The 15,919-nt window shown below is 35.9% G+C and overlaps 1 protein-coding gene across 3 annotated transcripts in view; it reads right to left on the reverse strand.

Annotated features, from left to right (window-relative positions):
* Positions 1-1,116: 1,116 nt before the first annotated feature.
* Positions 1,117-15,919, reverse strand: part of SAMTOR (S-adenosylmethionine sensor upstream of mTORC1) — a 103,396-nt gene continuing 88,593 nt past the window's right edge. For all 3 annotated transcript variants that reach the window (XM_002712013.5, XM_051848893.2, XM_051848895.2), the window contains one exon: positions 1,117-4,314. In XM_002712013.5, the coding sequence (XP_002712059.1) occupies positions 3,685-4,314 (630 nt within the window). In that variant the 3' untranslated portion in view covers positions 1,117-3,684. The remainder of the gene's footprint in view (positions 4,315-15,919) is intronic.

Consider the following 15,919-nt stretch of genomic DNA (forward strand, 5'->3'; position numbering starts at 1 on the left):
CTCCTTCTATAGCAGAAGTCTTTAAAAGGAATGACATTGCCAGTTATTCTTGCATGCTTATTCACTGGGTTTTGTGTAGTATAGGCCAGCACTCATATTCTCGGAGTTTTGTATTCACAGTGAATATGAACATTTTTTATTGTAAACCATCCTGAAGATTTTACTCCAATTTAGTTCTTTTGGGGAAGAAAAAGTTACAGTGCAACCATTTCTCATAGGAAACATTTGTTAGGGATTTTTGTGGTAGTAACACAAGAATTTGGTGTTCATTTTTGCTATTATCTAACAACATACAACACTAAAGTGAAACCAAATTGCAATCTATATTATGCAGGCCCACTGTTAACAATTATGGAGAAGTACAACTGCTATGCTGTGCACACAAGAGCTTGATTCCATTTTTTGTTTTTGCTGTTTTTACATTAAGAATTTTTATTTACCTTGCACTTTTCTAGGAGTGAAAATACATTCCTCTTATCCACAATGTATATGTTGCTAGGTTTTTTTCCCTGTGTGTGTTTCAGCTTTTTTCTTCAATCATCTGTTTCATTGAAGGGAAATAAATTAAGGGATTTCAAGCAGGGATAAAACTGTAGGATGAGTAGGCAATCATTCCCAGATACAGATATGGAGTACATATAGAGTGCTGGTCTTCTCTATCAGGTTTTAAGCTCCATGAAAGTAGGGGACTGCTATCACTGTGCTACCTGCTACCTCTCCATTGTATTGCTTGTGGACAAATGTAAATGAACACTGAATTAAAAACCTCGTATCATGAGAAACTCACCTGCTCCCCTCCAAGAAATTATATATTTAACTTTCAAGGAAACTGATAATGTAGTTAATTACACATAGTTGACCCCTATGAACTAGAATTTACACTGCTGTCCTAGTTCTGTCATAAAAAAACATCACAATGCATGGCAACAGGGAAATCATTTAAGTCTCTGGATATCAGTGAATAGATTTATGGAAATTAAGGGATTTGACTAGATGAAACTCATTTGGAAAATTCTAAAAGTCATTCCAGATTTGAAATTGATTTCCTATCCTTAAACACTTAAGATATGTCAGAGACTACAACACTTTCAGTTAATAAGTTATAGACAAAGAGAATTAGAAAATTTAAAATTTTTAATAAATGTGCTTTGTTCACAAAATGTGAAAAAATACAACAACACAAACATACATTTTCAGGAATGCTACCTCCCACCACTTGGCAACTATGATAAAACCACATAATTGAGTCATGATCTTGAAAAATCCAACCAAATGATTATCATTTGTTTTTGAAACACCAAATTTTGAAGAATCTTGTGAATGTGCCAGGAGGACTCTTTATATTCAAATGAAATCATCTTTAAGAGTACCTATACAGTTTCAGAAGGCCCCATTAAATTCTCTTGTCTCTATATTTATGATTTGGCACCATGCCATAATGACTGTTTATCTTTCAACACTTATACATTGAGTTGGCTTTGGTGGAATATGCATTGTCTTAAATTCTATGACAACCTAATTTGAAGGAGCTGAATTTACAGTAACAAATGATATAAATTCAAATAAATTTATAGTAAGTGGTAGGTTTTAGAGAATTTTCTTTAAAGTACTACTTAAAATACATCATGCACACTTTGGAGCATAAGCAGAATGAACATCTGTAAACAATCAGAAGAATTTATAGCACCAACATTTTAGCTGTAACACAAAGGCTGACTCTGACTCCAAGGTATATACTTAATCTGCCCTTCAAAAGCACTGTTTTCATTTACTTTCAAAGCACTTTCACTTGGAACACTATTTTCTTCACTCTTAAGATTAAATTTTGCTAAATAAAACACAGGAGGTACTACCAAAAACTGTATTATCCTGAACACAGTGCTTTTAAAATTTTATTCCTTGTTTATATTGAGTGAATTACAAGACATGATCCTGCAGTGCTTAACTAGAAACAAAAAAATCCCAATTATTAAGGAATCTTATGCTGTTGAAAGTAAATGAAAAACTTTAGGTTACTTATGGAATATTTGAGCAACCAATATTTATTGCATTTAGTCAACTGACTCTGGGTTAGTTAACATTCTTAAATCTTTTAATTAGCTTGTGAAGTTTAATTTGAAATATTAGGTACACATACTCAGTTGTTTTTATCTGGAAAGGTAAGTTTTAAACTTCTAAATAAAGTTTGACATTTAAAGTTAACTACAGCAATTCACAATAAGCACAAAAACATCAGTTTTACCAGAATAAAGAAGTGCAGTTATGAAATTTAGGATCAACTATTGAAAATGCATTTCCTTTAAAAACACACATACACATACACACAACGTTAACCATGAAATCTGAAACTGTGACATTTCAGTGCAAAAACCTCAGTATGAGGCAATTTTAATGTAACAACCACTTGAAAAAAAATCCACACAGTGGCACTCTTAAAAATGATAGTTTACATGACAATTGCTGACTGACAAGACAATATGGACTAAATGTTCTTAATTGTTTAAAACTAATCTTGTCTTGTTTGGGCATATATTTCTCCTTAATCATTTGCTTCTGATTCAGAAAGACAGCATTTATCAATGTGGAAAGGGAGAATTCCCACAGCCAACTAATGGTTTATATATTCAAAGAAATTTCTGCTAGGATTTAGATAGAAGTTAGGATACCAAAAGGTCAAAATTACTTTGAGATTACCGGCAGAGGGTTATTTCTAAATTTTCTCTATAATTTCAAACTTGTAGTGCAGCACCTCCATAATGGAAAGGCGAGGACTCTACCAAAGTTGGTTGAGATAGAACATAAATTCTTAACAAGTGCAAACCCTTTCACAAAGGTGTTTTAGGTCAGTATTGAGTACTACATTGTTCCTTGTGTAAGTAGAAAATTTTGTAAATGAAACCTAAGCTTTAAAAAGATACAAGTGAACTCTTACGATAAATATACTTCACACCAAGGCTCAAATAAACAAGGAAGTTATGAAAATACTACTTTGGCAATGGTGTTTACTGTATCATGCTAATGAAATCAGAATACATATTTTGGGGGAAGTGTTTTCCCCAATGTCTGATGCTACCAAATGAGCTTTTAATAGAAGAAAGAAGGAAAAGGATTATCACCAATTTAAAAAAGTTCAGGAAATACTGGATCATCAGACAAAATTGAACAGAAAATGGCTTTCTGTAATCGATAACAATTTAGTTAGAAAAAAAAAAAGAAAAAGGATAAGTGCATCACAAAAGAACTAAGCCAATCTATCTCTGTGTCATATTTAATTTGTGAGTTGTCAAAGTGCAATCTACAGCTTTCTACATATCTTAAAGTTTCCCACTGCAATGGTTTAAAGTCAACATGGAAAAACTGAAAAGGAAAACATACAGCAAATTATGCTTCATTTTTCACAGTAGCACTAAAGAGGAAAAAACAAAAAGGTACCTTTCTATGATATCTTAGTGCTAACTGCTAAAGTAACAGTGGTTTTTGCTATGACAGGAGTCACTCTGCATGAAACTTTAAGCTTTCCATATAAGAATAAATTTTAAAATCCGGAAGTAGAAAAAAATAGCAAACTCTGTAAACCTTTGCATTTCTTCTATGCAAACCAGGTTTTAAGTACTGAGTTCATGTTAATATTTTCAATTAGTGTAAGTTTAGGAGTCTGGACTGAAAGGGCCTTCTGTTTATATATTAACTTAAAAGTAATATGGGATCCTCTAACTCATAGAAAGGAATAGAGCTGGCTTGACTTTCTCCAGAATCTGAGTCATATGGAGCATCAGGGAGCTCTGTGAAACCATATGCTAATTGTTCATCTTCTATATCTGATCGCACATAGCAGGAAGGGTTAGAATATTCCTCATCTTCTATACTGTTGAAATCTTGAGGAATATACAACATCCCTGGATAGTTCCTACTAACCAAGTCACTTGTGGTTTTTAGGGAGATTTTCCTAAATGCCATCAGATGCATATGTGAAAATTTTGAATACTTGAAGCGTTTAAAACCCAGTGACTCTATAGCAATCTTCCAGCTTTTCATCATCATTGCATGTCGGTTCTGATGGGAGGAATCAGGTGTGATGATAAGTAATAAGCCATTTAACACTAACAGTTCATGAGCTTTCTTGCAGCAAATCCATCGTTGATAAGGTGATGGAAAATAAGAAAGAAGGAGAGAGAAAACAACCACGTGGAAGAGTTCTCCAGGAAGAGAATCAATAGGGTTCTTTAGTTGCTTCAAAAAAGCATCTATAGCATCCTGTGCAAGCTGGAGTGGTTGCTGAAGCTGTAAGTTCAGGAAGTCACATTTATAAACACTCTGTAGAAAGAGAAAAATACAGCATAAAAAGCACTTCCAGATCACATCCACCTTTTAGATTTTTTATATAACTTATACCAAAGAACTTCATATCTCATAGCATTTTTATATAATTCTAGCTCCAATTACATACCTTTGCTTTCTAAATGATTAAGTATACAAATGTATGCAACAAAACTTTTACTAGCAAAAATCTCAGAGTATTTAATCCCCAAGAATTTTGAGACATCATTTAAAATATGTATACAACTCTAACAACTTGAAGTTAGAAATAATTTTAAATATATATTTTAAAAAGTCATAAGGGCTTATTTGTAATTTAATTTGAATTCAGAGATTAGAGAATGATTTCCAAGCTTAATCATATTTACATTCACTTTAACATTTACAGTTACAAAGAATACACATGCATATGTGTGTGTGTATATATAAAAACTTTAATCAAAAAACACAGTGAAATAAGGATGAGTCAAATGAAGGAAGGAAGAAAGAGGCATTATAAAATCTGTACAAACAGAATGATGCCAAAATGTTTTAAAGTCATTAAAAATGTCTTTCAAAACCATTAACTTTAATCTCTTAAAAAGTAATCTTAATACTGCTTTCAATCTATTAAAAAGTTAATCCTTAGAAGTTTAATTAGCATAGTCAAATAATCATAGAAACACTACAACTAAAGGAATAAACAACATGGCAAAATTTGCTGTATATTAGAAGTATGCATGGGGCTGGCGCAGTGGCGTAGTGGGTAAAGCCGCCGCCTGCAGTGCCGGCATCTCATATGGGCGCCGGTTCTAGTCCCGGCTGCTCCTCTTCCAATCCAACTTTCTGCTGTGGCCTGGGAAAGCAGATGATGATGCTCCAAGTCCTTGGGCCCCTGCACCTACATGGGAGACCTGGAAGAAGCTCCTAGCCCCTAGCTTTGGGTTGGTGCAGCTCCAGCCATTGTGGCCAACTGGGGAGTAAACCAATGGATGGAAGACCTCTCTCTCTGTGTAACTCTGACTTTTAAATAAATAAATCGTTTTAAAAAAAGTATATAGAAGTTCAGAATTAAGAATTTTAAAATTAAGTAAAAATTATTCTTAAGTAGCATTATTTATTATTTATTTTGAAAGAATTACATAGAGCAAGAAACAGAGAGGTGTCTTCTATCTGCTGGTTCACTCTCCAGATGGCTGGAAGGGCCAGCGCTGGGCCAGGCCGAAGCCAGGAGCCAGGAGCTTCTTCTAGGTCTCCCATAAGGGTGGCAGGGACCCAAGCACTTAGGTCATCTTCTGCTGCTCTTCCCAGGCCATTAGCAGGGATCTGGATTGGAAGTGGAGCACCCGGGACACGAACCAGTGCCCATTTGGGATGCCTGCATTGCATGTGGTGGCTTACCCGCTACAGCACAATGCCAATCCCATAGTTATTTTGGAGGCTACACAGCTTGTGCCTTTTAAAAAAATCTATGGGAGAGAGAGCAAGTGCATGTGCGACTAAGCCAGGTCCCATCCACTGGTTTACTTCCCCAAATGCCCACAACAGCCTGAGCCAAAATTGAGCATCAAGAATTCAATCTAGGTTTCCTGCATGGTTGGCAGGAGCCCAATTACTTGAGCTGTCACTGCTTGCCTCTCTGGGTCTGCATTAGCATGAAGGTGGAGTTAGGAGCCAGAGATCAGTTACAGAACCCAGTTACTAATACAGGAACAGATGTCTTGACTGTGTAGGACAGATACCTACCCTAGCAATAGCTATTAACAGAAACATGGGCTAATACCTTAGTATCATACTTGTTAGTGGACAGACAGGTTTGTCACATAATCATCTGGATTGTCTATTGAGGAAAGTGATACGTAACATTGTATTATCAGAAATAAGATTCTTGTTTTCCTATCCCCCCCCCCCTTTTAAGGAAAGTTTTACTGAGGTGTAACTGACTTTATTGAAATACATAGTTTTTAAAAAAATTTTATTTGTGAAACAGGGCAAGAGTTCCTATTTGGTTAACTCAAATGCCTACAGAAAAAGAGATGCGGCCTCAACCCAAATCTCCCACATAGATGGCTTGCACTCAACTAGTCTTTCCATCATTGCTGCCTCCCAAGCTCTGTGTTATAGGAGGCTGGAATGTTTAATCTTCTTTTCCTAGTTTCTCTCACTAGGAATAATCAGTTTGAGATCTACCCTTTTTGCAAGTATTAATAGTATCTTCCCCCTTCTTTTGTGTGTGCTGAATAGTATCCCATAGTATTAAAGATACAACACAGGTTGTTTCCAGTTGTTTGGTATTACAACTCAAGCTGCTTTGACTATTCATGTCCAGTGTCTGTCTGAATGGACATGCTTTCATTTGTCCTGGGTAAATACCCAGGAGAGGAGGGTGGGTGAGATTTTACAGTAAGTATATGTATAACTTAAAGAAACCCATAAGCTATTTTAAAAAGCTATATACTATGTGTACACAAAAGATTCAGTTCCTCCACTTCCTCATCAATTCTTGGTATAGCCAGTCTTTTTAATTTTAGAATTTGTAGTAAGTGTGCTGTGGTATACTGTTTCTTTTTCCTAATGAGTTTTGAGGTTTATCTTCTTAAACAGCCTTATTTGTTATTTGTGTATCTTCAGTAATTGTTCAAATCTTTTACCCATTTAAAAATAATTAGTTTGCTTTAAATTTGAAAAATCATTTTCTTAAGGAATTTTAATTTTTTAACATTCTGGATATGAGTCAATCCTGTTTCAGAGGTATGACTTGCAAATATTTTTCTCAATATGAGGCAGCTTGTCTTGTATTCTCTCAACAGCATCTTTTATATTTAAAAATAATTGTGAGGCAGAGATACAGAGAGAAACCAGAAGAAGGGGCCTCAATCTAGGTCTCTCATGTGGATGGCAGGAACTCAACTACTTGAGTCCACCAAGGCCTGCGTTAGCAGAATGCTGGAATGAGATGGGGCAGAGCCGCACCCACTGGTTCACTACTCAAATGTCACAAATGACGAGGACTGGGCCAGGTCAAAGCTGGGAGCTGGGAACTCAACCCAAGTATCCTGTGAGGTTGAAGGAACTCAACTGCTTAAGCTATCATGGTTGACTACTATAGTCCTGTGAGGAGGAGCCTGGAGTCAGGAGCGGTAGGTAGATGTGGAACTCAAGTACTTCATTATGTGATGCAGGTGCCTTAACTGCCAGGTCAAATGCTGACTCTAATACCACCCTGTCTTGATTATTATAGTTTTATAATAAGTTCTGAATCAGATAGTGTTACTCTCTAGTACTTTTACCAGCATTTCTTTGAGCTATTCTAGCTGCCCTGAATTTCCACACAAAGTTTGGAATAAAATTTCATATTTCTACAAAAAGTCTGATTAGATTCCATGCAATCCTCAGTGAACAGATTAATTTGGGGAAAACTGGCATGCAGATAATATTGTCTCCTCCAAAAAAACATAGTAGATCTATCAGTTCTTCAATTTCTCTCAAATTGTAGTTTTCAGTATACAGATTTTTCTACATATTGCCATTTATGTTAAATATTTATTGTGTACACTTGTCAAAGTTTTTATTTTTATGCTACCATTAGTGGTACTATTTTAAAATTCAAATTCTGATTGCTATCAGTAAATATAAACAAATATAATTCTGTATATTAATCACATATCTTTGCAACCCTCCTAACTCACTACTTCTAATATCTTCCATGGCATAATCTAATAAATGATCAAGGTCATCTGGGAATAAGGGTAATTTCTTCCATTCTAATTCGAATGTCTTTTATCAGTTTCTTCTCATTTTATCGCATTTGTAAGAACTTCCAGTACAATACTAAATAGAAGTGGTGAGAATAGATATCCTTCCTTATCTTAGCGTGGGAAAAAGCATTTCTTTTCTACCATTAAGAAGCTGTAGGGTTTCTTTTTTTTTTTTAAACCTTCTATCTTGTTGAAGAAATTCCCTTCAAATGTTACCAGTGTCTTTTATTAGGAAAGGATGTTGGATTTTATCAAATGCTTTCTCTATGTTTAACAAGATGATCACATGATTTTCTTTTTGGTGAGTGAATACAGCAAATAGATTGATTGATTTTTGAACATTAATATTGCCCTCCTGCAGAAACTCTAAAATAGCCATGTTATATTATCCTTTTTATAAAAAATTATTTTTTCCCCAGAAACCTTTTAAGGAATACAAACTTCATATATCTCATAATTACAACTTTGGGAACATAGTGATTCTTCCCACTGTACCGACCCCTCTTTCTCCTCCCTCTCCTATTCCCACTCTTATTTTTTTTTACTAAGATATTTTCAATTATGTTTAGACACATATGATTAACTCAATGTTAAGTAAAGAGTTCAACAAATAGTATAAAAGTAAATATTCCTCAAGGGTTGTTATAAGTCATTGTTTCTCAAAGTAAAATCAATTTAATTTCTACAGGTTGCCTTTCAGGTACTCTAATTAGTTGTCACAGATCAGAGAGATCATATGGTATTTGCCCATTTGGAATGGCTTATTTTTCTAAGAATGATGTTTTCCAGTTTCATCCATTTTGTTGCAAATGATTGGATATTTTAAATCACTGTGTAGTGTTCCATGGTGTACATATCCCATTAATTTTTTTATCCAGTCTTCAGTTGAGGGGCATTTAGGTTGAATCCATGTCTTATATATTGTCAACTGAGCTGCAATAAACATGGGGGTACAGATAACTCTTTCATATGCTAATTATATTTCACTTGGGTAAATTCCCAAGAGTGCGATGGCTGGGTCATATGAGAGGCCTATATTCAGATTTCTGAAGTCCCTGCATACTGTATTCCATATTGGCTTCACCAGTTTACATTCCTATCAACAGTGGATTAGGGTATATTTTTCCCCACATCCTAGTCAGCATTTGTTACTTGCTGATTTTTTATATGAAAGTTACTCTAACGGGGGTGAAGTGAAACCTCATTATGGTTTTGATTTGCATTTCCCTGATGGGAAATGACCCTAAGCATTTTTTTTCACGTGTCTGTTGGCCATTTGGATTTCCTCTTTTGAAAAATGCTTAATTCCTTTGCACATTACCTAACTGGGTTATTTGTTTAGTTGTGGTTGAGTTTCTGGAGCTCTTTATATATTCTGGATATTAATCCTTTATCAGTGGCATAGTTTGCAGATAATTTCTCCTATTCTGTTGGTTGCTTCTCTGCTGAGTGTTTCTTTTGCAGTGCAAAGCTTTTCAATTTGATGTAATCACTTTAGTGAATTTTGGCTTTGATTGCTTATGCAATTTGATGGTCTTTGATCTATTTTGAGTGGACTGTTGTATAAGGTGCAAGGTAGGGGTTTTACTTTGTATTTCTGCATGTGGAGATCGAGCTTTCCCAGCAATATTTGTTGAAGTGATTGTCTTTGCTCCAGGGATTGATTTTAGCTCCTTTGTCAAAGGTTAAGTTGGTTGTAGATATTTGGAATGATTTCTGGTGTTTCTATTCTGTTCCATTGGTCTATCCAACTGTTTTTTACCAGTACCAGGCTGTTTTGATTATAACTGCCCTGTAGTATGTCTTTTTATTTTCTTTAAGATTTTTATTTTATTTATTTATTTGAAACTCAGAGAGAAGAAAGGCAGAGAGGGGGGGGGGGTCTTCCTTCCATTGGTTCACTCCCCAATTGGCTGCAATGGCTGGAGCTGCGCTGAAACGAAGCCAGGAGCCAGGTGCTTCTTCCTGGTCTCCCATGTGGGTGCAGGGCCCAAGCACTTGGGCCATCCTCCACTGCCTTCCCAGGCCACAGCAGAGAGCTGGACTGGAAGAGGAGTAACCAGGACTAGAACCCGGCATTCATATGGGCTGCTGGCGGAGGATTAACCAAGTGAGCCATGGCGCCAGCACTGTAGTATGTCTTTAAATCTGGTATTTTGCCTCCATCTTGATTTTGTTGTATAAGATTACATTAGCTATTCAGGGTTTCCTGTGTTTTCATATGAATTTCAGCATCATTTTGATTGACATCACACTGAATCTGTCAATTGCCTTTGATAGTATGGATATTTTGATGATACTGATTCTTCTAATCGATGAACATGGAGATTATTCCATTTTTGGTATCTTCTACTTCTTTCCTTAATTTTTTGTAACTCTCATCATAGACATCTTGGACAACCTTGGTTAAATGTATTCCAAGGTATTTGATTTTTCTTTTTTGTAGCTGTTGTGAATGGCATTGATCTTAGAAGTTCTTCTCAGCCAAGGCGTTGGCTGTTTATACATCTGTGAGATATACTGTGAGATCATTTATTTGATGCTGTTCCAATTTCTTGATGTAGGCACTAATTATTTCTTTTCAACTTTATTTAATAAATATAAATTTCCAAAGTACAACTTTTGGATTATAGCGGCTTTTTCTCCTCATAACCTTCTTCCCACCCACAACCCTCCCATCTCCCACTCCATGTTATACATTCGTCGTCATAATTCACTTTCAATTATTTATATATATAGATCAACTTAATATATATTAAGTAAAGATTTCTACAGACTGCACCCACACAGACACACGAAGTATAGAGTACTGTTTGAGTAGTAGTTTTACCGTTAATTCACATAGTACAACACATTAAGGACACAGATCCTACATGGGGAGTAGGTGCATGGTGACTCCCATTGTTGATTTAACAACTGACAATCTTATTTACGACATCAGTAATCACCCAAGGCTCTTGTCATGAGCTGCTAAGGCTATGGAAGCCTCTTCAATTCATGAACTCTGATCTTATTTACACAAGGCAGTCAAAGTGGAAGCTCTCTCCTCCCTTCAGAGAAAGGTACCTCCTTCTTGAATGGCCCGTTCTTTCCATTGGGATCTCACTCACAGAGATGTTTCATCTATGTCATTTTTTTCTTGCCAGAGTGTCTTGGCTTTCCATGCCTAAAATACTCTCATGGGCTCTTCAGCCAGATCTGAATGCCTTAAGGGCTGATTCTGAGGCCAGAGTGCTGTTTAGGACATCTGCCATTCTATGAGTCCGCTGTGTATCCCGCTTCCCATGTTGGATCGTTCTCTCCTTTTTAATTTTATCAGTTAGTATTAGCAGACACTAGTCTTATTTATGTGATCCTTTGGACACTTAATCCTATCATTATGATCACTTATGGACTGAAATTGATCACTTGGACTAGTGAGATGTCATTGGTACATGCAATCTTGATGGGACAGAATTGGAATCCCCTGGCATGTTTCTAGCTCTACCATTAGCGGTAAGTCCGAGTGCACATGTGCAGAACTGTACATCTCCTCCCTCTCTTATTCCCACTCTTATATTCAACAGAGATCACTTTTCAGTTAATTTTAAATGCCTAAGAATAACTGTGTGTTAATTAAAGAATTCAATCAATGATATTAAGTAGATAAAAAAATACTAAAAGGAATAAAATAGTATGTTGTTCCTCGACAGGACAAGGGCTGATCAAGTCACTGCTTCTCATAGTGTCCATTTCACTTCAACAGGTTTCCTTTTTTGGTTCTCAGTTACTTATCACCCATCAGGGAGAATATATGATATCTGTCCCTTTGGGACTGGCTTATTTCACCCAGCATGATGTGTTCCAGATTCTTCCATTTTGTTGCAAATGACCGGATTTCATTGTTTTTTACTGCTGTATAGTATTCTATAGAGTACATATTCCATAATTTCTTTATTCAGTCTACTGTTGCTGGTTCACTTCCCAAATGCCTGCAATGGCCTGGTCGGGACTGGGCTGAAGCCCAAAGCTGAGAATTCAACCAGTTCTCCCATGTGGGTTATACAGATTCAACTACTTAGGCATCACCTGCTGCCACCTAAGGTGTGCATCAGCAGGAAGGTGGAATCAGGAGTGGAGCTGGGACTTGAACTCAAGCAGTCTGATATAGGACGTTAAGTGTCTCAACCAGTATTTTAACTGTTAAGTTTATCAATAATTAAAGATGGGCATGTAGCCTAAGTTTAAATTTATAATCTTTGTTAAAAATTTGTCTTCACTTGTTTCCTGTTTCCTCTTTTACTGTTATCTTTGGATTAATTGAAATTTTTATTCTGTTTTATATTCTTAGTGGCTTATTAACTATAACTGTTTATATTAGTGACTGCTTTAGTATTTCAAATGATATGCCACTTCATGTATAAGAACCTATGGTAGTGTATTTCCAATTTTCCCATCCCATCCTCTGCGCTATTTTCATAGATTTTAGTTGCACCTGATTATAGCCTCCTCCCAATAGTTGTAGCAGTTTGCTAGGGTTGTTTTAATGAAGCACTATAAACTAGGTGGCTTAAATAAGATTTATTTTCTCACTGTTCCAGAGTCTAGAAGTCCAAGATGTCAGAAAGGTTCTTTTTTCTGAGGATGGTGAGGGAGCACCTGCTTCATGGCCTCTGCCTTTCTTTAATTTAGTTGGTTGACTGGAAATTTTTGGTATTCTTTGGCTTACTAGATGCATTACTCTGATCTCTGCCTTCATGAAGTCCTAATCTGTGTGCTTGTTTCTACATCCCAATGTCTCCTTTTAATAAGGACACCACAGTCACAATGGATTAAGGGCTACCCTGATGATATTATTTGTGAGGCCCCTATCTTTAAATAAAACCAAATACTGGAGTTAGGACTCCTTATCTTTTTTTTTTTTTTTTTTTTTTGTCTGGAGGTGTGTGGGGAGGTACAAAATTCAACCCATAACAATGATATTTTAAGTAAAAAGAAAATCTTTTACACTTTCACCATGTAGTTATCACTTCAGTACTCTTAATTCTTTTGTATAGGACTACACTCATGTTTCCATTTAGCTGTAATACCTTCAGCATTTCTTGTAATACAAGTTTGTTGCTGTTGAATTTCTTCAATTATAGGATGCCTGGAAGATCTGAAATGCCAGATGACAAGTTTTGTTTTTTTCTTTTAGTATTTTAACATATCTTTTAAATTTTCTAGGTACTTTTAAAAGTTTATCACTAGTTTTAGAAGTTTGATATTGATGTTCCTTTTGTAATTTCTTCCTATTTTGTTAGGATTTGTTGAGCTTCTTCAACTTGTAGTTTAATAGCTTTTGTAAAATTTGGAATAACCCCTTGCCATTATGTTAAAGTTCCTCCACAGCCCCTCTTGAGGATTCCATTGTGCTCATTATTTAGCTGCTTAAAATGTCTAACCACTTGTTCTAACCACTATTTCATTTTGGACAGTTTACATTTGAATGCTTTCAATTCAACTTTCTTTTTGCAATATTTAGTAGGTATAAATCTCATCTAGTAGGTGTTTCATATCACATATTGTAGTACCCATCTCTAGAAGTTAAATTTTGGTCATTTTTAAAAACCTTTTATGTCTAACCTTTTGGTATGTATGGAATACACTCACAATTTTCAGATCCTGGGTAATATCCAAGATCAAGATGTGAATAAGGATTGCTTCTTTGTGAAGACTATGAAGAAGAATCTATCCCACGCCTGTGCCTAGCTTCTAGTAGTCTGCTGGTAATTTTGGTGTTCCTTGAAGCATGAAACACACAGATGTGCACAAATCATAACTGTCTAGCTCAAAGAATTTTTTTCAAACTGCAATATCTGCACGTTAATGTGTTTGTTTCCTAATTTTAATACCTCTATCAGTTCCGAGTTTGTACTGTTGGTTGACTTATTTCCTCACTGTGGTTCCAATTTTCTTATTTCACTGCATAACTGATAATTTCCTTTTGGGATACCAGATACGTTGAATTATCTTGATGGTACTGGATAGCTCTAGATTATCTATACATATGCTTGACCTCTATTTTAGGATGGCACCAATATAGCTGAAGACAACTAGATCTTCTGTGTCTTGTTTTCAAGATTTGTTAGAACACAGTTATAGCCTGAGCCTCACCTTCCTAATTATTCTTCATTACTGAGGAAAGAACCTTCTCTGTAGGCTACCCAATGCCTTGTGAATCTTGAGTTTTCTTGTATGGCTGGTGGGAACAGGCTAAAATAAGCCTGTTTGAGTGTGAGGCACTCTCACTTTTAATCCTTTCAAGTAATACCTTTTCCAATCTCATACACAAATGCTGCTTAGCACTCAGCTCTAATTATACTTAGCTCCATGCCAGTTCCAGAACTCAGAAAACTGACTGGGCTCTGCTTGGGTTCTTCTCTCATTGTCATGCCCAGGAAATTCTCTCAAGGAAATATACAGGTGTAACTATATGGCTCATCACATTTATTTTTTACCTCTCAGGGATCACAGTCTTTAAAAATTATTCTGGTGTCATGTAAACTATTTTACATGTTTTGTTCACTTTTTGGGTTATTTTAGGTAGAAATTAGATAAATGTTGTCTTTTTTATTTTACCTTGGCTGGAATAGTAAGTATTTTTACTTTGTTTTTTTTTTTTTTTTTTTTTTTTTTTTTTTTTTTTTTTTTTTGACAGGCAGAGTGGACAGTGAGAGAGAGAGACAGAGAGAAAGGTCTTCCTTTGCCGTTGGTTCACCCTCCAATGGCTGCCGCGGCCGGCGCGCTGTGGCCGGCGCACCGCGCTGATCCGATGGCAGGAGCCAGGTGCTTTTCCTGGTCTCCCATGGGGTGCAGGGCCCAAGCACCTGGGCCATCCTCCACTGCACTCCCTGGCCACAGCAGAGAGCTGGCCTGGAAGAGGGGCAACCGGGACAGAATCCGGCGCCCCAACCGGGACTAGAACCCGGTGTGCCGGCGCCGCTAGGCGGAGGATTAGCCTAGTGAGCCGCGGCGCCGGCCCAGTATTTTTACTTTGTTTTAAAACTACTTAGAGGGTTCTTTTCTTTCCTAGTGACTATATAAAGGTTTATAGCTCTACCTATAAATAAATGTAGTATTTTAAACATATTTAAGCTCCAGGTTCAGAACAAATAGTCATCAATTCCCAGCAATCTTTAAGGAACATTTCTACAGTATACCTTGAAAAAGGAAGAAAAGAGAATGCATGCACAAAGCCACTTACACTTAAAACTATAGCTCCTGGTGTCAGAAATTCTCTTTAGCAAGAATAGCTATTTTACTGTAGTCAGATATTTGTCTTTAGGATGGACAGATAATAGTGATGGTTTTACATTTTCTTGTTCCTCAGTATTAGTCATATAGATCAAATTAAGAGTCATGCCCAACAAGATAATATTTAAATCTTCATGCAGGAACTTTTCAGTAATAGCAAGCAATTTTTTCTAGTACTCAATATATAACAGGTATAGTGCTAGGTGCTTTTAAATATTTTTTGCCAAGGAAACATTACAATATCCTATGACATATTATGCATAACTAACCTGAGACTCAGAGACCTGGAGAACTAGGTTGAAAGAGTCCATTATTTTACTTAAAAAAAAATAAAGCACTTTTCTATGTGTTAGTAATAGAGCAGTAGAGGGGGGAAAATCCCTAGTCCAAGGAGTTTATACTGTAATTTATACTTTATAATATTAAAATTTTAATGTATAAGGCTGTTTTTATACCTGTATTAAATATTTTTATTTATATCAAAAGTAAAATGGAAAACATTATGAATTTATTATTCAGGAAAAATACCTAATTTTTTACTAATATAAATAAAGAATGTGCCTGCCCTGTATCTGCCATCAAAAATAATC

The sequence above is a fragment of the Oryctolagus cuniculus genome, chromosome 3 (assembly GCF_964237555.1).
Source record: "Oryctolagus cuniculus chromosome 3, mOryCun1.1, whole genome shotgun sequence".
NCBI lineage: Eukaryota > Metazoa > Chordata > Mammalia > Lagomorpha > Leporidae > Oryctolagus > Oryctolagus cuniculus.